Genomic DNA, 23,093 nt, shown 5'->3' with positions numbered 1-23,093 from the left:
CACTGAATGCATTCCAGCTCTTGGTATTTTTGACACCTTAAAAAAAATGTAGCCTGTTCCATGTCACGTGCCAGGAAAAACAGGGGTGTGGAAAGATAGGTGGCAAAAAGTATGGATTTCGAAGGTTCTGAGAGCCATCTGTCTAATGGCAAAGCCTGGCAGCCCTTCTAGAGATCCATAGGTACGAGGGTACCTGGTCCGGAGCAGTGGGTCATGTTACCGAGTGCGATCCCTCGAAGAGGAAGGTCTAACAATGCTTGCAAAGACCTGACGGTGCTCGTCAGATACTGTATCTATCTTACTCTGCATATGAGATTTCCTTCGTTTTCTTTCACATCTCGGTATGATTACAGAGTCAGTATCTTTAAGATCCTATATGAATGTAGTGAAAGTGGTGTATTGTTAATTAACTCACGTGGCTTCTGTGAGGGAAAAAAAAAGTCTACTTCTGCATTTATGATCATCAATCCGCTTTAAAGAGAACAGTGCTGCTTTTAGCCTCCTCACCAATATCCCTTGTGGTGGGATTTGTACGAAGCGTTTGAAGCACATAGATACTTGGCATCATGGTTCCCAACCAGCTTTGTGCTAGAAGACTGCTGCCTGTGTGTCATCTGCCAGGAAGGTGTGATGAAGTGTCACGCACACGTCATACCTAGAGTTAGAGAACGTGTGGTCAAGCTCAATTTTGTTTAGTCTGTGATACCAGAAATTCTGGGTAAATATTTGTTAGTAAAAGACCATAACTCTTAGCAAAAAAGAAGGGTGGAAGACAGCAAATTCGGTTGTGTAAGCAGTCTTTGAAAGGAAACCTAAACCTGAAGTTAGCTGCGAAAGTATTTAGGTTAACGACTGTGGAAAATAAGTATGTTCAGCTTTCCCAGTCTCAGACAGCTCTGCTGTGCTTTCTGCTTTGAATTATGTGGATCCGGAAGGAAAGCAAGCATGTTGTAGGTTGTTGTGCTGCAATGTATGGAAATAACAACTTCCTGCTTGACAGAACAGCTAGAGAGTCCATCTGAAATTTGGCCAGTTGTTTTCTTTCCCCTCTTCCCCCAAAATACAGCTATGATACACATAATGTTGTTGTTAGTGTTTGTGTAGCCATAAACCAAAGAAAGGATGGTTCATCAAAATATTTGTTGCAAAGCATTTAATTTTGGAAGCATCTGCCTCGACTGACTTCCTCCTTGACTTCCAAGCTGAAGTTAATATAAATCGTATTTCTGAAGAAAAGAGATTCCACTTGTTTTGGCATCCTCCATGTCCATTTTAGTTCTTCCAACTGCACTATTGAGCCTTGGAGCCTTTCCTGGCTCCTCGTCTGATAGCTTCCTCTCCCCCCGCTCCCTTGCTGGCATTCCACCTGATTCTTGGACGTTTGCCCTGGCTCACTAATTGTTCCTCCTTGCCCTGCTGTTACTGGCCGGCCGGTCTCTTGCCATTTTGGTTCAGCTTTCCAGGCTTGCAAATGCCTGCCTACAGAGTTTTATTATCTTGCTGTCTTCTGGTCTGAAAGCTTACCGAGCTCTACTGCTGCTGTCTTTGTAAGACGTAGCCGTTGTACATAGCACGGTCACACAGCCCTTGCTCAGGGCAGTTAGATTGGTCCTGGGTGCTACCCCTGTCTCATGGCGTATGGTATCCCGAGGCAAGGAAACAGAGAGTAGTCTGCGTAGCAAAAAATCACTTGTTGATGTTGCGGCGCTTTCAGTGTGAGTGTTTTGGTCTGATGATGCTCTTGCTGACACCTGCTCCAAAAGCTTCATGTTTCCAGCCACAGCTCATCTTCCCTGTTTACTGATGTTGAAATCTGTAGCGATCTACCTGTGCTTGCTTAAGCATGGAAAGTTGATCTCTTTCACCTCGTGTTCTTTGGAGGACTTGGGAGAAAGCAAAACAAGGATGAATGCTGAAGATACTGATTTACCCATCCAGGACTCTCACCGTTTCAGTCACGCTTTCATGCATGTCACCCCTTTGGTAAGGTGGTCTAGAGGATATATGTAGCGGTCTTGTATCTTCGGACAATTGATTCCCTCTTTCTCGCCCCCACCATTTCCCATATATCTTTTCTAACACCAAACTCATCTCCTGAACTTGTAGCTCAGGACTATAAGTTCTCAAAATATAAGCTGTTTTACATTTTCAAAACACCTTTCAGTATGCTGGCCGTGTGGGAAGGCTGCGACAGAAAATAGATGTGCAGTAACAGGACTGTGGCATCCTGTAGCCGCGATCTGGACATTTCGTAGTGCTAGCGTGCTACAGCACCATGTGTGACTCTTAGCAAATGCCAAGAGGCAGCTGAGTGACGCTGCTCCTTCTCTTCCATTATGTTATCCTCATTGTGGCATTACCAGTCGTGGAGTTAACAACTGAAGCCGTACATGCACTGTGAATGCAGTTCCAAAAGAGGATTGGTGCCAGGATGTCAGAGCTGCTTTTTAAATCTCCCATCTTGCTGTCAAAGAACTGAAGGTATTCTAATTCTAAAGTCTCAGAAAGCTTGATGAAAGAAGTGGAAGTACGGGAATCAGGCTCCCTGACTCCTCAAACAGCATTTCTCTCTCAAGCACAGAGTTGGGTTGGGTGGCACTCAGTTCACTTGGCATCTACCCGTGTGCACCATGCTGTCATGGTGAGGGATGCACACAACTTGCTACCATCAGCCATTACGTGTCCACCATGTCAAGTTAAGACTTTCTAGTTGAAACAGACCCCAGAATATGCCAGCTCAATAACCTTTATAGGCTTGCAGGCCTTGGTATTTTCTAACACCTACTCCTAGCAAAACCCAACATCTCTTGCCTCTCCATCTTGTTCTGTTTTCTACAGTTGTGTGGTCTAGGTCATGCGTATATTTTTCATCTCTTCCAGGCTAATAGGGTCATTTAACACCCCCATGAAAGAAGTTTTGTCCAGTTTGCTGAAGATTGACTTGCTATTGTTGCACGTGGACCCAACACCAGGAGACTATTTGTTGCTTTATCACATTTTCTGTGTCTAGACAGCCTAGGCCTTCTGGCTGAGGGCTTTTGGAGGCTGCAACCTTCAAGCAGAGCTTCCTCTTTCCCAACAAGCCTCCAATTGCTGGCATTGCTCCATTTATGTCTAATGCTCGTAGTGGTAGAAAATAAGGTTTACTGAGCAGAGGAAAATCTGGAAATAGAATCTGGGATTTAATATTAAAGTAACATAAATGGGCTATTTTTGAAATACACCATAAATTATGAGCCATCATGAGGATAATAGGTGGAAAACCAGCAGCGTGTGAGAGGCTGCCACCCTTTGCCTGCTGTAGTGGTCAGCTTGTGTTAAGCATCTGATCTGATGTTAGTTGATGCCACTGGATCCTCCCTGTTCAGTTCAGTGAAAGATAGTGTAGATCTTCAGTTTACAAGAAGTTCTCACTCTTCTCTTAATTATTGTCCCTCTTTATCCACAAGTGTGTGACATACACATGAATCTTTTTTTTAGGTTCTTTTTAAAGGGATATTGAGCAGTACTCGGCAGCTCAAGGAATTTGCCTTGAAATAAATAAACTTTTCATCAAAGGAAATGCCATGTGTTTTAGGAAATGGTAGACATTTTATGTGGAGGAAAGACAGGTATGAGAGTTCGGTTAGCTTCATTTATCATATTTTAATAGGGAAGCTTGACTTACCTACCTGAAGGCAGATACGGTATTTGTTTTGCTTAGCCTTAAGAACTTTGGCACCAAGCCAAAGGATCAATCCTTTTATCTCCTACTTAAAAATGCTTTAAAGCAACAAATATTCAATAACTTTATGTTGAGCCTATTATGGATTTGTGCTTTTTAAAACATGATAGATGCAGGGCAGCTTTTGAGTGCAGTTAAGCCCCAATAACCAGCAAGTCCAATTCTGATAACACTTCCAGGATGTGTTTGTTGGTGGGTTTGTGACTGCATGGTTGCTGTCAGCTCCTCTGAGCAATGCTCGTGTAAGGTAACGCGGGCACATTTCTACCCATGTCTTCCATTTTTTAAATTCAGATGCTGTTTGGCATATACATATTTGCTGCCTGTATACAGCAGACATTGTGATTCTTTTTTATATATTCTGCAGCTGGTTGTTGAAGTCAAGTGTATGACTGCATTTTTGCCTCTTTTTCTCTCTTTCCTTTTTTCAGCTAGGAACTATGTTGCATGAGGCCCCATTTCTTACAAATAGGTTCTTTAATGCTGGTGAACAAAAGTTTGCTTATTTGCCTTCTTTGCCTGGAAGAAGGCTTTGTCATGTGCTGAAAACAAAAGCTGATCAGATACGGATCTCTTCTAATCTGTGTTGACGATAAATAGCCTTGAAGCCTTTTTCTCTAGAATTTCCACTCGTAATTTACTTTTGTGAATATTGAAATAGTTGACGCTTTTGCTCCCGTTTTCTTCAAGCATGTGGGAACTTGTTTATTCTACAGAAAGCAAAGTTACTTCTCAGATTTTATTGGTGATAAACACAAATGAGGCACATCAGACAGGAAACTGTTGAACTGTGTTGTTCTCCTGCTTCTGACTTGGTCCTCTGCCTGTCCCTGTGTGAGGGCACAAGAGGTGGAGGCCATAAACTTCCTTCCCTTCCCTGACACTGTACAGAACCTAACAACTGTCTCCTCCATCCTAGCTTCAAGTACACTTTAAATAACCACAGACATCAACTCCTTGAAGCTTTGTATCCTCAAACCATGTCTTATCCTATTTTACCCTTTCCTAGATCCCATGGAAGATCTCTTGAATGTGGGCAAAGCTCCTCAGATTTAGTGGATCTGAGGTGTCCTGGGCTGTGCAGCCCGAGATACAACGAGCCATCCTTTTAAGAAGAGAAATCTACAGTCTGTTTCTTTCAGGGAACTGCTCCTGCCTAACGAGCGTCTGCTACTTCCGTCTTTTGAAATATTTTATGAAAATCTTAGATTTTGTCTCTGACAAGAACTTTTTAACAACTGGTACCAAAATACCATTAATTCATTTCAGGAGCTTTTTGTCTGCCTAAGCTGGAGGTTAAGGTTACAAGTTAAAGTGCGAACAAGCGCAATGGCAGTTGAGAAGACATCAGATTCTCTGAAGTTGCTCTGTCCTGTAGGGAATGATGTATCCTGATGCACGACAACCTCATACCTTCTCTCTGCGTTCCTCGTGCTGCTTTTCTGTCCCTCTGCGGGGCAGCCTTTTGTCAGCAGGGCTGGCTCGCAGCAGTGGCATCATGGCTGAGTTGAGGATGTGCAGGGAGCGCTGGGTGAAGAGATGTCCCTTCCAGCGCTGTCTCCACTTGCCTCACATACAGGAAATAAAGAACTGGCTGTCTCCGATGCAGGACGAGGATGGTCTTGGCTCGCTCCCAAATTTAAAACTGGTCTGCCGCTGGCTTGCATGTCCTGTAAATGACAAGAAGTCAGAGCTTAGTTTAAAACCCCTAGGTAAAGCCCACTGACAGCTATGCCTACATGTCTGGAGCTTTAAGGTGCTGTGACAGCATGTAGGAGTGTTACACTGTTTTGCTGGACTTCATTTCTGTCCTTTATTGCTGTGGTTGAAGTTGAATACTGATTTGTCCAGACCCCATGTGGACAGAAGGGTTGCGGTCCTACCTTGTGTGTGAGGCTCAAGCCGGTGGTTGGACTCTTCTGTCTCTCCTCTCCTGGACCATGATTCCTGTCATGCATGCTTCAGAAATGAATTGACAACTCCACCGGTTTCAGAAGCAAAGGATACAGTGCTAAAATGATTTTGAAATAATTTGGCACTCACCTGCTGCAAGGCATCCCACCAAAGTGGTGTGGCATTCTCATGTGGTTAGCAGCACTCCACAGTGCAAATACTGATACTAAAAAGCAGGCTTTTGTTCCCTTTGTTGCCCTTAAATGTTAATAAATACGAGTATCCATTTCCTGGAATGAGAGAACCTGGTATTACACTTGTGTTCTTGGCAAAAATTCCCTGTACCAAATTTACTTTTTGGCCAGAATGTGTAGTCCAGCCGAGCCCAGGCCTTTCCTTTTAGATATTCTCTATCAGTCCAGTTCTTTTTAAGAGCACGGAATCACCCTCATATATACGACAAATACTTTGCTGCTAGAAACCCTGTGTTTCACATATGAGTAGCAGTTGGAGAATGACACATTTTCATGTTCAGGAGATGGTTTCAGACACTTCTAATTGTGATTTCATAGTCCTTGGCCAGCAAAATCTGCCTAGGGTGAAATAAAGAGATGGCAGATCAGGAGAATGCTATCAGATGTCTGAGAAACGTATTTCTATGAACGCAGAGGTCAGAAATAAGAAGAGAAGGTCAGTCACGGTAAGATGTGGGGTTCCTGCGTTAGCTTAAAACATGGTCTAGTTCTGTTACTCTTTGAACAGCAGGAGTGTGAAACAAGCACTCTAGCTCTTGCCCTGTCCTCTCCTTCCCTGTGCATGGTTACTCCTGGCCTTTCTCCTTCCATCCGCTGTTCCGACTCCTGTTCCTCCCCAATGTAGTAGGGTGGCCAAGCAGTGGTACACTCAGTACGGAGGGTGACGCTTATTACCTCTACCAGCGTGAACACCCAGTGTACAAGTGAGTCTCATCCACAACTAGGAATAGAAGCGGGACAATTTTGTTGCAAGTCTTGAACAAATGTGAACATTTATTTATTTAGTCTATTTATTTCCCACCCCTTCTTTTTTCAATGTGGGTCACGTGTATTTCTGGAAGGCGTGCCGTGTATGAAGATTATTTAAATTTCTCAAATTGGGATTATTTTCAGAAAAATAGCTTCTTGAAAGAAGCTATTTCAGATTGGGATTTTACTCTGGACATGGTGTGGTTATTTCAGCAGCCCTGAATGCTTATTTCAGACTGATTGTCGTCAAAGTGGCGTAATGATGTGTCCTGTCAGGGCTGGATCCAGCTGTGGCTTGGCCCGATGAACGCGCAGCTGTTTGGCTGCCACGTGACTCCCTGGTTGCACACGTGGTCTTCAGCCTGGGGAGGGGGGGAAATGGGGCTTTATTTCCCTCAGGCCCCTACTATTCTTGTTATTTCTGTCCCTGTGTGTTGCTGGTAGCTACCAAAGAAAATGCCTAGCAGAAAGCTGGAAATACAATACATTCTAAAGCTACTTGTAGAGAAACTGCTTCAAGAAGTTTACATCAGGCTAAACCCTCATGTATTTTGTAGATTAAGTTGGTATACTAACTGAGAATCTTCCCCTCAGAGAACTTGCTTTCAGTCAGTCTTAAAATGTAATCGGTGCCATCTCTCAGTACTGCTCTTGCAGTGGTCGTGGTTGTATGCTTCCAGCAGTGCAATGCCATGCCATCTCTATGATGCTACTGAGCAGGTAAAGCTGCTTTTCTGATTTTTAGTCATTCTTGAATTTTATTTCAGGATATAACTTGGCAAGATGAACACTCGGCTCCGTTCTCCTGGGAAACGAAGGTAAATATGCAGCAATTTTATTTTTAATGCTGGTTTGTCATTTTATACTGTTCCTTGTGCATTTATATTGTCTTCGTTTTGAGACTTGCTAGACTAATGTCACCTTTATTCTATGACAGCTGTGTAAAGTGACCGTCCTGCAGATGAAATGGTGCTTCGATTTGCCTCAACAGAAACACAAAATGTACCTCATGAACTAATGTTCTGGCTTCAAGTACAGGTGTAAAACTGATTGATTACAAGTTATTTGGTTTTTCGCTGTTAACTTTTTAAACAACTTCCCATGTTTAGCAAGACCAGTGTCTCAGATATTGTATAAACATTAACTGCATTTTGCTTTTGAAGTCAGGAGTGAAGTAGTAGGAAATGAGGTGATAAAGGTAGCTTTTGAAGTCAGGAGTGAAGTAGTAGGAAATGGGGTGATAAAGGTACACCTTCTAGTAACTTCACTGGATTCTTTCTTAAAGCCTGTCTTACGCTCCATCTTTTTGTTATGTACTAGAATGTAATGAAACTTGTTAACCTGGGGCTACATTAGAAGCATTGTGTTATTTCCTCTCCAAAAGGCAGCTCCTTCAAAAAATAATGTGTTTTTCTGTGGTGGGTTGGTCTTGTTTGTTTTTTTTTTTTTCCCCTTTGCTTTACCTCTGGTATTTTGTTAAAGCGTTGTTTATGATGGGATTCTCATAAGGCGAGCACAGAGCCAGAGTCCTCCATCTTTCTGAACCTGCAGTGTGAGGAAATACAGTTATGCCATATTTGTGGTGGGAAATCAAGTTTAATTCTTCTTGTTGAAGAAAATCTGGGAGCAAGACCACAGCTCATTGCCTTTCCCAACTGGGTATGGCAGGCATGTTCATTTAATCACACATTTCAGACTCTGTTTTCTGGCTTTATCTGCCAGAGAAAGCTGCTTCTCCCCTGTTCCTTCCATTTTTTTGCCCTTGAACTCTGTAGATAATCATGTATGAGCTTATGAATATAATTTTAGCCTAATGCTGAGTAATTATTTAGAAATGCCAGTGAATACTAAATTAATCCAGTTGACCCTAGACGACTTGTCAGCTTTCCCTGCTGAAGGTCACTGCCGGTAGCTAGCACCCCATCTGTGCTTTGCAGATGCTGATTAACCTATAACTTCATGTGACTCCTGGGTCCCTGCAGCCTACAGTGCTGCACTTTAAGAGAAACCATTGCCAGCCTTTGTTCGCCTTAAAACTCCCCTGTAAGCTGTGGTGGTTCAGGAGCCAGTGAAAGATTTCCTGCAGTGGAAGCCTGGATGGAAGCTCAGGCAAGCCCCTCCTGTCTTTCAGGACCCTTAGAAGAAGCAGCCGCTGGCTTTTAGTATGATATTTTAGGGGCTTTTAGCGAGGGTGTACTTGGGTGAAGCTGTCAAGAAAAATAAAGTAGTGAGAAGAGTGTGGGCCTCCTTGACAATAAGGTGAAATAAATCATATGTTGGACACAGCAGTGTTGTCTCTCCCCTACGTTTTGGTGCAAACCTCTAAAACTCAAGTTTTGGGAACATGGCAGCTGTAATCATATTTCTAAGATCTGTCTTGACAAGATTTTGTAAGTTCTGAATAGTTGAACGTCTGGAGATAGTGCTTCACGTAATGCGCTGACTAGTGATCCATGATGAGATGTATCTGCACTCAACTGGATTTTCTCTTTAATTGATAGTTGTCTTTTCTTTTAAATGCTTGTATGTCTAGGGAAGTGGTTTTTCAACCCAGCCTGTGTTTTACCCCTTGCTGATTAAGATTATTTTTATTATCCTCCTAGTGTCTCAAAATGAGGGACTGCAATAAATAGATGCTCTAGTTGCATGCTTTTCTGTAAAGAATGGGGGACACACAATGATAGGGGAACAGTCCTGTGACTGCTGAAGAAAAGTGGGGGAGGAGGTTGCTTTAGAAATAATAGTCTTAGCTAATGAAGTTGTGCTTTCCTCTTTCTTGCTGACCAGACATAAAAGCTGTACCTCAGCTGTAGGTTAGAAAGTTGCATGATCTTTCTCTTTAGCAAAACTCTAGATAATCCATTTTGTTTGTATGGTTCTTCCTTTTGGTTTTTCCCCAGTGCCTCATATTGCGTCAGTCTTTCAGCCAAATCATTCAACTGCTGAGTCTTCCATTTCTGAAGGTGGAGATCTTGCTTTGTGCTTCCTCTTTGATCTCTTCCCTAACCAGTACTTTAATAAGATAATATTGGAAGACAATTTATCCATGAGGTACTGGCTGAGGAAAAGTATCCTTGCCCAATCCGTCCAGCGTGGGGAAACACTGAAGAAGCCTGAATGAGCTGTTCGGTAACGTTGACATGTTGTAATGCACGTTCCGTGTCTTGTGAGCCAGGTCTGTTCCCACTGTTATTTCAGGCTGTCAGGCTCCTTCCATTCCACAAGTTCTACCCCACGATGGGTTATTCTTTCCATAATATTCTTTTCCCTAATCTCCCTTTAATGCAGAGTTTTTGGTTTGGTTTGGTTTTTTGCCTATTATTGCTGTGATGACAAAATTCTTTCATTCTTTTGCAGCTTTGCATGAATGTGCTCTGGCTTACCCAAGGAAGGGAACATGGTGTTCACTTTCTGCTTTTGCAGAGAAGGAGAAATAGAGATGTAAATCAGTAAAACCAATAGGCTTTTTTTTTTTTTTAACATTGAGACTTAAGTCAAGCGGCAAGATCAGTATTTGTAACTAACTGCAAGAAAACTGAGAGTCTAGTGGGAAGAGTAGAGAAGGGGGAGGGCACATTTTCTGCAAGTTGGAGCCTCTTTCAGCTGTTACAGGGATGTCAGTGGTGATTCCAGGTGATTAGGTATGGACAAATTTTTCTCGAAGTAGCCAGTGCAGTGGCTTCCCCGATTCCATGGCTGTCAAACTTACCCAGAGAACAGTGTGCTAAATTGCTGTCATTTTGGGCAGGACACTGTTGAAGGGCTTGATAAACTTCACTTCTGTCAAAAGTAAACTTTCTGTGTTCTCATCTTAAACACAAATATGAGATATGGCTTAAGTCGTTAGTATCACAGCAAACGCTTGCATGAATATCATCACCATTTTTAGCTGTTTGTGTATTTTAAAGTTCTCCTCTTACCTCTTTTCAACCCGCAAACAAAGTAGAAATACAATGTAAATTGCTGAATTAGCTGTTAGCATTTAAAATACTAATATTTTTAGTAGAAAACTGTAGCACTTCTGAGAAGGAAAACTGCTCTGCAAGCAATGAGTTCTCATGGCACCACAAATAAGCCGACAATTTAAAACTAGAGATTGAATTGGAGGGAGTGATTTGGTTCATGGGTGGAGTGCTCATGAACATAACACATCTTGAAATGTGGGTTACATTTTTAACTGGGGCTAAAGCCAGGTTTATGAATTTAGGGCATTCTATTTATGGCTTCAGGTTTAAGTGAGATGAAAGCTGACGTTTTGGCTGAGTTTAGCCTTTGAGGTTTCTTGGCTTGTTTGAAGTAAAAATTCAGTGAAACTCAGCACGGACCCCAAGATATAAATGGAAAACAAGAATCATGCCTGGGTTTTGAAATAAAATTTCTCTGCAGCTCTTCCTGAACTCAGAACTTTCTGGTTTTGGTGTGGCTTTTTTTTTTTTTAAAAAAAATCGTTTAGTAGTGGGCAGAAAATATAATTTCAGTCTGCCACCTCAGCTAACACACTGAGTGCACAGAGCATCATGAGAGTAAGTTGGAATCTATTTCTAATTCATGCTATTAACTAAAATAGATTTTATTCCAAATGCTTAAAGCTGGCACATGCACATCTAAAAATTTGTTGGTCTTGATACAGGTAGAATAGTTGTGAAGGTAGCTTTAGAGAATCTTTTTTGTACTTTTTTCTCTAACTCTTGGCTTTTTCCTCCTTCAGCTCTCTTCTACTTTCAACAGGCCCTCAGATATTTGTTGAAAAGAGAGAAGCCTTTGAGGTGCTTTTTAAAAACAAACAAAAATCAAAAAGAATGTCAAGCTTCAATCTCTTTAATAATCTGGTTGCTGCCTCCCTGCCTCAATTTCCTAATTATATTGCTACAGAAGTGATCCAATCCCAGCAATGATTTAGAAAGAAAAAACTTAAGTTGCACTTATAAAAAACATGGTTTGCAAAAGATTTCCTTTATCTAAAACTAAAAAGTTTCAGTATCCTTTTCTGTACAAGTCCTAGTTGGTTTTGTGGTTTTGGTGGGGTTTTTTTAAATAGGAAGAAAGTGGCAGAAAATATTTTTTTTTTCCCCCTTCTTCCTTAGCAGCCTGATATTACAATTGTTTGTTACAAACTATACTTTGGTGTGGTTATGTTTATCAGGCTGGCATAAATGGCAATGCTTCCTTGGAAAGAAAGAAAGAAAGAAAGAGTGGTGCCTGAGGTTTTGGGTTTTCCCTTCCCTTTTTGATCTAGACTACAGAAGTTTAAAACACAGTGCTGTAGGACAACTGCTGACTTTTAGTTCTTGAGCAAAAAAAAACCCCAACTTGTGGTAACAGTAGCTGCGTTCAAGGTTTCTTTTAATCTGCATGGCCAGATGTTCTCAGCCAAGGATTCAATTACCTGCATCAATCTTTAGACAGTTTTTTTTGAGTTAAAACCTCGTACATACCAGATACTGTCAATATAGGTTTGCTCAGGCTAACCAGAAACAGTGGCAGACTAGAACGCTGTTCGTATCACAGAGAGTAGATCACGGCATTTCCTCCAAAGCTCCCCGCTATCTGTCTTTGGCATTTGTCTTTCTGTACGGACTAAAATTACTTAGTTTGTTTTTAAATGCTTTGCTCTATTTTTGCCCCTGCAGTTGGTCTCTGCTGACCTAAGGATTTCTTTCTGACTCTGAAAGGATCCTGAAAACACCCACGGCGTACACAGGAAACAAAGCAAAAACTGCAACTACATTGGGTCCCATATTTATTTTGGTTTTGTCTATTCAGCAAAGCAAAGCCATCTTCTAAATCATTTTAAACTTGGCTTTTCTACCTCTGCATATATCAGGCTGTGCTTAAAACAAGTTGCTTTTGACAGTGTTTCTGCAGTCTTTGTCTCAACAATTTGGATTTTTCAGGCTGCCAAGCAAAACAATTTGTTTTGGCTCTGTTTGCTTGACTGTTTAGTAAAATACTACACATTCCCAATGAGTGAATAAGATGCTTAAAAAAAAAAAAAAGCTCCTGGGTTCTTTGTGGTCATCTTGTCTTCAATATAGACTTACGAACCGTGACCTGTTTTTATACAGTATTATTAAATTATTACGTTCTTAGTGTGTGGTACCTCTCTTTTAGAATACACTGTTTCCTATGAGCACATACAGCCAGTGTTACGATTTGGTGGATTATCCCTGCCTCGAGGCTGAAGTTAGGTCTAAGTTTTTTAATCCCATAAATAAAATACCTACCTATCTTAATATGGTCTTTTTAAGGAAGGATGGACACGCAGCTTCTTAAAACCTGCAAATTTTAATATTACTTACATTTATTAGACAGAAAGATGATCCAAGACCTAGGCATCCTTGATTTTAACCCTTGCAGTGGTTTGGGACCAGAGGGGTAAGACTGAAAAGAACACAGACTTCTAGGTTTGCTTCAAAATACTATTTCATGCACGCTTTCACATGCACTCTCTCCCCATCTCTCTCTTAATGTGTTGAGAATGACTTGCTCTTTCAGTATCTTGCAAATACTGCTGCTGTTAATAGCTTTTATTTGAGTTCTGATAACTTCTAGAAATTGCAGTTGGGACTGTACTAGCCTGTCTGTAAACTCTCAAGACTTTCTGGGCTGAACACTTCCCAGAAATACAATTTGGACAAATGATAGGAAAAAGAAAGTATTTTTATTTTATTCCTTCGATGGGGAATTAAAGTACAGAAACTGCAGCTCATTCAAAGTCATACAAAATCTTCAAAGTCATACAAAATCTATGAAAGCAGCTGGGGACTGAAACCCTAGCTCTAGAGTCCCAAAGTGTGTCTAAATGACAATTCACTTTTGACCATCAGATATTACCATGGTGTTCAGTGTTTGCTTCCCCAAGGTGGCAGCTGGTAGAGTGCCACAAGTGCAGTTCTACTGCCAAATGCTCACGTGCGCAACTGCAGCTCACAGCAGCTCTGCTGCCGCAGCCTGAGGAAAGCGAACAGCCCCGTACGGACTAGCTGCCACCATAAGTTTCACTGGGGCCAGGAGAGATGTGCATCAACATATTCTCATGTCTGGCAAACCTAAAGGAAAAGGAAATGGGTTTTTGAGAGTAACTGTCTTTTAAATGTTGTTTCCTTCCCTCTCCTGCTGACCCAGTCAATCAACACTTCGCAGTCTGATGCAAGAAATTGAGAGCAGAGCACTAATTAACTCACATTTCTAGTGTCTAATGACTCGTTAGAATGTACAGTACTACTCATGACTTAGATGTCAGCATGGGGTATTTCACACGTGGGTCTTCTCCATCTCTGTGTGAAATTATCTCCCTACTTATACTGCTGCTCTGGGGTTTTTTTTTGGGGGGGGGAGGCAGTGTTTATAGTCTTTATTGCCAATTTTGTGACTTGAAAGATATTGCATATTAATCATTTTTCTTGCATCAGCTCCCTCTCTTAGGAGTTCAGATGTCTTAAGTAACCTTGAAAGTCAAACAGAAACATTATATATTTCAAGCAAAATAGAATAAATTATGACTGGTCCACAGAAGTTCTTGGCCTCTCGAGCTAAATGCTAGAAGCAGAATTACACATCTGACCTGTCAGGGCTGTATTTATATCATGCTGAGACACAGTGCTTTCAGAACCCATCAGGGTAGTCTTGTCGTCTTTGCCTTCCTTGGGGGAGAAGAGAAACTCCTGAAGAAGTATTTTCATTCAGATTATTCCATGTCAGGTTATGAACGGTTTGATCTCCAAAGCATACCATGACACAAATATGCAATCTTAAATGTTGGTCCTATCTTCTGAAATGGAAGGGTACACCTCACAGTCTCTGTTCTCAAAGGACAGAGAGGGCATCCTCTCCAAAACATGCATCCACGAGCGGGTTGGAAAGGGTACAACTGCCTGAAGTTGTGCTGCAGTGCTATGCCCTTCTCTACACTAGAAGTGGTCTGCCAGTTCCAAACCAGACCTCTGAGTTGATATTTGGACCCATACAAAAGAACGTAAAACATGACCACAGGCAGTGGCTTTTGCTCCACAGCATAAGAACTTCTTAGGAGGCCTGGCTTTGCTTGTCTATCTTGCTGCCATTGAAAGGCAAAGCCATCTTTGGTATTCCTTTTTCTAAATCTTGTTCTAACAGACCCCTGGTTCCCTTCCCTCAGTGTTTTTCCCAGATTTTGTTTCCAACACTATTCTGGTGGATCTGGGGCTGTGGTGGCCCTTCAGCTCTGGGCGCTGACCTTCCCTCTCTCTTGGGCTGGGGGTAAAGGAATAATTTTACTGGAATTGGCTGCTGTTGTGATGGCCTTTAGCTACTGTCGTCTCTAGTGTGAGCCCTGGGACAGGCTACTCAGAAGAAGGAAGACTTTTGAAGGATAGAAAGTAGCGCTGTTTTAATTCTTACATGACAAGATACCAAGATGGAAAATTTTATTATTCCCCCCCCCACCCTTTCCTTGGATACTTGGGAATTGCAGGTCTATATTATATTGTGTTGTGGGGTTTTTTTAAGCTGGGACTTTATCAGTTCTGAAGTCTTAAAGCATCTTAACTTCAGGGTGGTAAATCTCTATTTGGTAGTATTGCCAAATGAGCTTAGGGAAATAAATCCCTGTATTTTAATATAGGGAATGGCAGTCACTGTATATAATCCTCAACACCATTGCATCCATAGTTTGTTTATGAAGAATTTATCTAAGGAAAAATCTCCTCTCTTAACTTTAAAAAAAAAATAAAAAATTGGAGCACTAAGGTTTTTCCTCTTAGTTTTTTGCAGGCAGGGTGGGGTGTTGAGCTGTTTGGTAAGAGTTGCCTGTATCCTTGCACTCACCTTATCCTAGCTGAGCTGTAATTACTTACAGCTTGTTTATGTTCTGTATCTTTTGATAACACAGTATATTCTTAATGAAAACATGGAGCTTGGTGCTTCCTTGCCTATAACCTTGGAAAAATATCTAATGTATCTAATTCTTTAGAAAGATCAAATGTTAGTCCATGAGTCAAATTATGTGTAGGCAGCTGCTGACTGTTTAAAAAAAAATGTTTTATAAATAAGCAGTTGCTGAGTTAACATTTGCACTTTGATGAGAAGTTTCTGAATATTAAGTACTAGGCATGTGAGACCTGCTAGATCTAGAGTCCCTTTGAACTTAACATGTGCAATAATGTAGGATTCAAGATCAAACACTTCTAGTGAAAATGAAATGCAACAAAAGGACTCCTTTTAGACTCAGGCCTGTAGAGGCTATTGCGGTTTTATTCAGGAAAGGCCAGGTAATGAAGTAGAATGGGGAAAACATTACAAATCTATACTGAACTTCAAAAGTACCTATTAACCGCTAGTAGCAAAAGCTAGTATTTGAAATGTCCTCTGAATTTTTTTCAAAACTAATCAGGCCCATAATGACAACAGTGTAGCTTTAACATTAAATGCAAGTTTTAATTTTTTTATTTTTTTTTTGCATCGTTTATTCTGTTTTATAAACAAAAGTCTAGACATTAGGTTATTCTTTTCTGGCACTTGCTGTGGTGCTGTGCTCCTAAATACAATGACGCTTAACGTGTTCCTCAGAGTGAAATAAGGCTTAACTTTTATTAGCCTAAAGAGTGTCCAGCTAGCTGACAATCAAGATTACTGAAGTGGTGGTAAATAAAATGTGTATTTTGAAGTACTGTTCACTTTTGGGTGGCTTTTGCAAGATCTGTATCATGGTTTAACTGTGGTCACTTATTTCCTTGACCCAGTGTTAGCTCTCAGAAATGACTACAGCTATCTTCACTGCAAGTAAAAACGAAACAAGGCTCTGAAATAAGTGAAGAACTGGTCCTGCTGGAGTTGTTTCTCTTCCTTCAGAGTGGTGGTAGAATTGTAAAAACCACTTATCTTTGCATACCCATTCCATTTAATCCTTTATCTTGGAAGTAGATTGGAGTTGTAACATGTTGCCAACTATTTCAAAGACTGTAAGATTGCCTGTTAAACTGCACTTTAAAGCTTTATTGCTTCATGTTTTCATGTTAAAACATCTGTGGCATTTAAAATGCATCCACAACTGTTCTGATATTTTAGTGCCGCTATTCTAATACTTTAGTGCTGTACATGCTATGCACTGCTATCTTGGATGGCACTGAGTAACTCAAATACGATTTTGCTTTCTCTGACTCCTCTGCAGCAGGTCTAGGGCTCTTACATTTGCTTGCAGTTCAGACTTTTAAAAATTATTATTTTTATGTGGCTACAAAGATAGACAATTATGGAGAAAATAAGTCAGCTTTGCTGTGGTATCTCCTGTTTGGGAGTTGCCTAGCTGTGGGCAAAAGTGTTATCTGTGTGCATCAAGATCAGAAGTTCAAAACTGTGTCTTTGTGAAGGGCTTTGAAATACTGTTTTTCTCTAACCCTAAACAGAGTCAGATGGAGTTCAGCATTGCATCTCTGTCCATACAAGAACAAGGTGGTGCCCAGTTGCAGAATGAACAGAGGCAGCCCGTTAAAGCAGCAGCTGGTGTCCAAGTCCCTAAATCTCAGGCCAATAAGACCTCTGGCTCTGATGGGTTGATAGTATCCAGAAAGGAAGAGGAGTCCTCTTTCTGGAAGATAAATGCAGAGCGCTCGAAGTTTGAAGGAGACAAGCCTGAGTTCCAGTCCCTGACCCCCAGCCAGATCAAGTCCATGGAGAAAGGAGAGAAACCCCTTCCCTCTTTTTACAGACAAGAGTCTACTCCAAAGGAGATGGCAAAAGCTGAGAAGCCCAGCATAACTAAACCAGAGAAGCCTGTTGCCCCCAGCCTACCTTCTGTCTCTCTCGAATGGGAGAAACCTCGACCCACTCAACTCCCTGTTAGTTCTCTAGATGACTTCTTTCTTCCTGACCCACCACAGGACCTGGCATCTTCTAGGACAAACAAGGAAGATACTGATGGCTCTATACTTACAGATCCACAAATGCCTGGACAGGTAAGGACTCCTATACCCACTGTCCTTTAGAATTAAAAACTGTATAGCACATTAAAATCTGACAAGGCCACTCTGGAAGATTAGGGACTCCATAAAGCATTAAGCCATAGCTAAGCCTGTTGCCTTTTTATGCTGTGAATTTAAAGTCTATTTAACCAGCATGTTAACTGCTATTGTTTGTTTCAATCGAGTGTTTTTTAATGCAGTAAAGTGCATAGGATAAAGTCATCATTGCAATATAATACCAGAAATGGTGGCATGGCATGGCAAGTACCTAACTTGACAGCAAGCTGCCTAACAGTTTGGGGTAAAGAACTTGCTATATCAAGTAAAAGAGGTTTGCTTTTTTTTCCCCTTGAAACAACGAAACACTTAATGGAAAAAAGAAGGTTTTTAACTTGAAAAGTAGGTAAACTAGAGTCTAGGATACTTTATTGGTACACACAGCATAGTGGTGAATGGCGCACTAGTTTCTCAGCTGTTTTAAGCAGTAGCCCAACAGCCACTTCCCAGTGCTTTGTCCCAGGCAGCTGGGCTGCTTTCAAATGTGTTTTCTCTTAAAGTCCAAAATGGAAATGGAATGAGCTTCCAGAATTAGCCTTCTCAATGTTTTTTTTTTTTTAAATAAAAAAACCCAAACAACCCAACAACAAAAAATAACCTTAAGCATCTGAATAGCCAATTGAAGCTGTTTAAAAAGCAGATGGTGATCTGTGAGAAAAGAAAGAGAACAACAGGATATGACATGGTGAGGGAAAGAAAACAAAGAGATCTGAAGCCTGAAAACTGAAGTGGAGAAGAGGAGTGGTTCTTCAAACAGAGCTGTGCAGTTCTGTTGGGAATTTGTAGCATCACTCCGGCATAAGCCTGACATACTACTTTATACCTTAAGCATGCTGCATAGCTTTTTCTCTACTGTATTTTCCCATCAGCGGTTGTTTAAATTCCAAACAAAATGATGTAAGGTCAGAAAGATTCAGGATGAGGTAAATACTTGTAAGAGAAGTAAGTGGCAGCACTAGGAGAGAATAATACTTAAGCCACTTCAGTATTTGGAACCTATGTTGAGCTAAGACATAATGCTTCCTGAGCTGTACTGCTGCAAAGTGTGACTGTGGTAGTCCCTTCATTTTAATTAAAGGCTTTATCACATTTTCCTACAAATTAATGGTTTGTTACAGTTTTAATTCGTTTGTGAATGTTTTCTAGCTAACTGCAATAGTTTGAAAAGCCTGATTTTTCTCTCTGTGGAGAAACAATCCTCCCATGTCAAAATGTGAACAGAGTAGCAGAGAAGGTAGTATGACAGAATTCTCTTAATTTCCTTTTTTTTCTGGATTCTCTTCTCTCTTCTGGGGAAGAGCACCATGCTCTAGGAAGAGAATCCTGAGTCTCATCTGTGTCCGCCGAATAGTCTTCCTGAACACTCAAATCACTTTAAATGTCATGGCTAAAAGTCCAGCGCTACAAGGAGTGAACATGTTCTTGATACCCTGGTGAATAACTTGTCAACAAAATTTCAACTGTCGTTTTCTGGAAACAACTGGCTGTCGTTGCAACAGGCAATCTGTTGAATTAGTGGTGCTTACGTTCTGGGCTTGTTTCATTCTCTGCGATTCCCACTCTAGTCTAAAAATTGATCTTTATGAGTTTTTCCATGGGGAAAAAAATAACATTTTGCCTGCAGACCACTACAAGAATTTTATTTTTATCTGGAATTGCCTTTTTGGTCACTGAGTATTTTTCCATGTCTAGCATTTCCTAGTGTAGGTTCTTAGGTATCCTAGAGCAAGATGAAGAACTTGAAATATTGGCAGACAACATTTTAAACTTTCTTTTGTAGATATGCAGTCAAGTACTGAGTTTGTAATACCATAATTAACAACCACATCTTATTTCTTTATTTTCCTTGCAGACTAGTACAAGCAATGTTATCTTGAAGACTGGCTTTGATTTTCTAGACAACTGGTAAAAGATACTTCTACTAGATCAAACCAATTTTGGGGAAGGAGTGGAATATCCCTCTCCTTGTATGTTAATTTACTAGCATTTGTGTCTTTTTCTAGAAGTAACTTTCAAACTCTTCAATGTTGCCTTTGTATAAACTTTTGTAATACCATATGCGTTTTCGTTTTTTTAAACAGTGATAGAAGTGTGGTTTCATTTGGATATTTTTTTAATATCTGTTAAAATTTTTAGTAGCTACTGTAATGAGAAGACGGGAGAAGTTACCATAGACAGGTTAAAGAAAAACAAATGTGAGTCTCCATATCCTAGAAATGGAACCTACAGGACCAGATTGCTGTTTTTAATCAAAACCTTGCTAGCATGGCTTGTAAGAAATAGCGTTGCACATGCAATGGTTCCAAATAAGCAAATAATTCCATACTTCAGATAGCTAGCAAAGACAGTATGAAAATAAGCATACAGAAGAATTGCATTTAGTTTGAAAGTAACTTTTGTACCACTTATTTGAAAACACTTTTCTTTCAAAGAGGCCAAAGGCATTGCCAAAATGATGGATCCAAAGAAGCACTGTGGTTGTACCCTATAAATCTGCTAAAATAACGTAAGAGTGTTAGAAAAATGACCTGGGGAAATGACAGATGTTTCTGGTCTTTGGATTAAAGACTCGGGGGTGGGTGGTGGGGAAGGGGACAACACCTAAAGAGTGGGAGAAAGGGTCTTCAGGGAACACAAGCCTAATGATTTCACTGCCGCCTATCTAGAGCGTAACTCTTCATGACAGTAGTGCTGGAAGTACAGCTCTGGGAATTGCTGGAGTGTAGATTACCTTTGTGTGAGGAAACCACTATGTTTATGGGAGGTCGTAGCAGTATAAGGCTTCTTTGTTTTTTAAGCAGCTTATCGTCTCAAGGACTCATCAACTTTGGTGCTTTTTCCTCCTTGTGGGTACATTCTCTTCAGCATTCAACGTCTGGGTGACATTTGTTCCCGAGGTGCAGAGAGACATCTCAAGGTGGCCCTCAGCAGACTTGCCTTGCTTTTGAATGATCTTTCTTTGGTGTTTAAAATGTAGAGAACAAGACTAGCTGTCGTTTGAATCTGTCGTCTCTGAAATGCAGCATGATTTACACACTGACTCTCACTGTGTTTACCTCACCTTGAAGCCTTAATTCCCCCTACGCACAGCCAGTGACTGGTCTGCTCCAATGCCAAAGGTTTGACCTTTCCCTTTACCTCAGCAATAGTCCCATAGCATTTGTTTGGGGTAGAAGGCAAAACGCAGGGCTCTAACGGGTCCCAGCCAAGGCTGGCCAAGGAAGGTCACCGTCTCCTAGACCGTAATTGTGCTAGGCTTCTCATGGATTAGCACTTGACATTTGGTTCAGTGCCAGGGGCAGTTACATGTGCAGAATTGGATGCTGCAGGATTTTCTTCTGCCTGTTACAGGAAGAGTTTGGGATGTCCTGGAAGAATCGTCGCCTTTAATTGGTGTGCTGCTTGCTCTGAACAAGCGGAGGATGCTGATAGAGCATTAAGACTTACTTGTCGATCAAGGAAAATGCTCTAATCTCCCCCCACCCCCCTAAAAAAATAGAACCACCAAGCCCAAACCTCCAGTTTTTCTAAGTGTTTTCTTAAAACCTTTCTTAGCTTAAGGGGAAGATTGCCGCAGAGTATAAGTCATTGCATAGCCTTATTTATAGACTTCTGAAAGCTCCTTTACATGCTTCCTGAGATGTACAAACTCCTGTAATTCGCGGATATTGTCTCTGCATTCAGCAGTTCAGAAGACACTTGTTGTTTCTATCAGCCTGGACTTTACTGCTGGGGGTTTTTTTTAGCAGACCTTTTTTAGCATTTGCTACAAGCATCCAGCGTTAATATAGCTTAGAACAACTTTAGCAGAAATCCTTCAGGTGTATAATTAGAATTGACTTGCACCATCTTTTCAAAGCTGACAAACGTCAACCCTGGGGTTTACAGTTACCAATGAATCTAATTTTCTGTACATTCAGCTGCTGAAAAGTTGTAAATCCAACATAAAGAATCTTACTTAGATATGGGGAGATCTGAAAGCAAAGTCTCCTACTGTTGAGGAGCGTTATTTTAGACCTCTGCTAAATACCTTAAAGCTTCTTAGGGAAGAACTTGGGCTGCCTGTCTCTTCCATCGGCTAACTCAACCCTAAAGCACATTGGGACCAGCTGGTAGAACATGCTGCAGAACTTTTTACTTATCCTGGTAGGTTTTTCCTGTGCTTTGACAAGAGTTGATGCTCCTTCTTTCTTTAATATGTTTTTAATAAACATTCTTACAAAAAAATTGTACTTGGTCACATTTTATATTAACAATGTTTTAATAAAGTCACTTTAAATAGAACATTCAAGGCTTTTGTGCTGCTTTGGGTATTGCCCTCTATAATCTGCTTTCCTCAGTGCCATTGGAGTTATTTGGGGCATCTTGAATCTGCCTGAGAGCCAGCCAAGAATGATCTGGTCTAGAATTTAGAAACTGAATTTTTCAAATCAGGAAAAAAATAATCAATACACTGCAGCTGTTTTTCAAGCTTTTAAGTGAGGTGGTTTGGGGAAGTATCTTTGCTTTATCATTTTATCTGACAACTGGGGACAGGATGAGATGTGGGACTTTTTATAAGGACTAAAATCTATTTGTACTTCACTGTAACAGACTTGAACCTAACGCGCGTGGCCCCCCCCAAATCTTCAGGAAATCCAGAGCAGTATCTGAATCAATATTGCAGGAGCAATTTGAAAAACTATATGTTGTGGTTTAACCCCAGCTGGCAACTAAACACCCCGCAGCCGCTGGTTCACTTCCCCCAAGCAGGATGGGGGGAGAGAATTGGAAGGGTAAAAATGCAAAACTCGTGGGTTGAGATAAAGGCAGTTTAATAGGTAAAGCAAAAGCCACGCGTGCAAGCAAAGCAAAAAAGAATTCATTCACCGCTTCCCGTGGGCAGGCTCACTGGACTTGGTGCAAATGACCGGAAGTGGCAAATGACAAACTTTCAGGCAGTTTTCCTGTCAGTGGATGGTTACGTATGGGCTTTTAAAGCCTGTCACAAAAAGGAGGGTGCTAGCCGAGGCTGCTGGGTAGGCTCCCTTTCTGCCTTTTGTCTTGTGCAGCAAGTTCCCGAAGTGTAAGGGGATGAAACGTGCAGCTACAAGGATAGTTCTTCTCCTGTGTGCCCACATCCACTTCTTCCAGAACTGTATTTTGAAAAACAACTCCGTTTGTTTTATACTTGAGCTGAATTTCTACCAACAACTAAAAAGGCATTGGAAGAAGAATTTCCTTTGGAGAGACTTGACAGCCAATTAAAGGGTGATACTCCAACTATATTTAGGATCTGGCCTACACATTGTTTGCTTCAGTCTTGCTTAAGCTCTGTCTTAATTTTTAAAGGTCCCCTCTAATAAAGGCAAATCCACAGCATCCGGGCGCTGCCTTGGCATGTGGAGTCAGCAGTCTTGTGACGGAGCGAAGACTAGCGAAGGCAGAGCAGAAAATGTGCTGCAGCTGCCTGCCAAAAGATAGTGATCAATGTATTTA

General features: G+C 41.1%; 1 protein-coding gene across 1 annotated transcript; it reads left to right on the top strand.

The window, feature by feature from the left end:
- The first annotated feature begins 7,392 nt into the window (after positions 1-7,392).
- Positions 7,393-20,135, top strand: CUNH1orf198 (chromosome unknown C1orf198 homolog). Its single transcript, XM_009644155.2, has 3 exons — positions 7,393-7,439; positions 17,004-17,552; positions 19,468-20,135. Exons 2-3 carry the CDS (start codon positions 17,010-17,012, stop codon positions 19,522-19,524), a joined length of 600 nt encoding a protein of 199 aa, XP_009642450.1. The 5' UTR covers positions 7,393-7,439; positions 17,004-17,009; the 3' UTR covers positions 19,525-20,135.
- Positions 20,136-23,093: the final 2,958 nt, after the last annotated feature.

This window comes from Egretta garzetta, unplaced genomic scaffold (assembly GCF_000687185.1).
Source record: "Egretta garzetta isolate BGI_Z169 unplaced genomic scaffold, ASM68718v1 scaffold118, whole genome shotgun sequence".
In the NCBI taxonomy this organism is placed as follows: domain Eukaryota; kingdom Metazoa; phylum Chordata; class Aves; order Pelecaniformes; family Ardeidae; genus Egretta; species Egretta garzetta.
The sequence above is the reverse complement of the archived record's forward strand: the minus strand, read 5'-3'. Positions and strand labels throughout refer to the sequence as shown.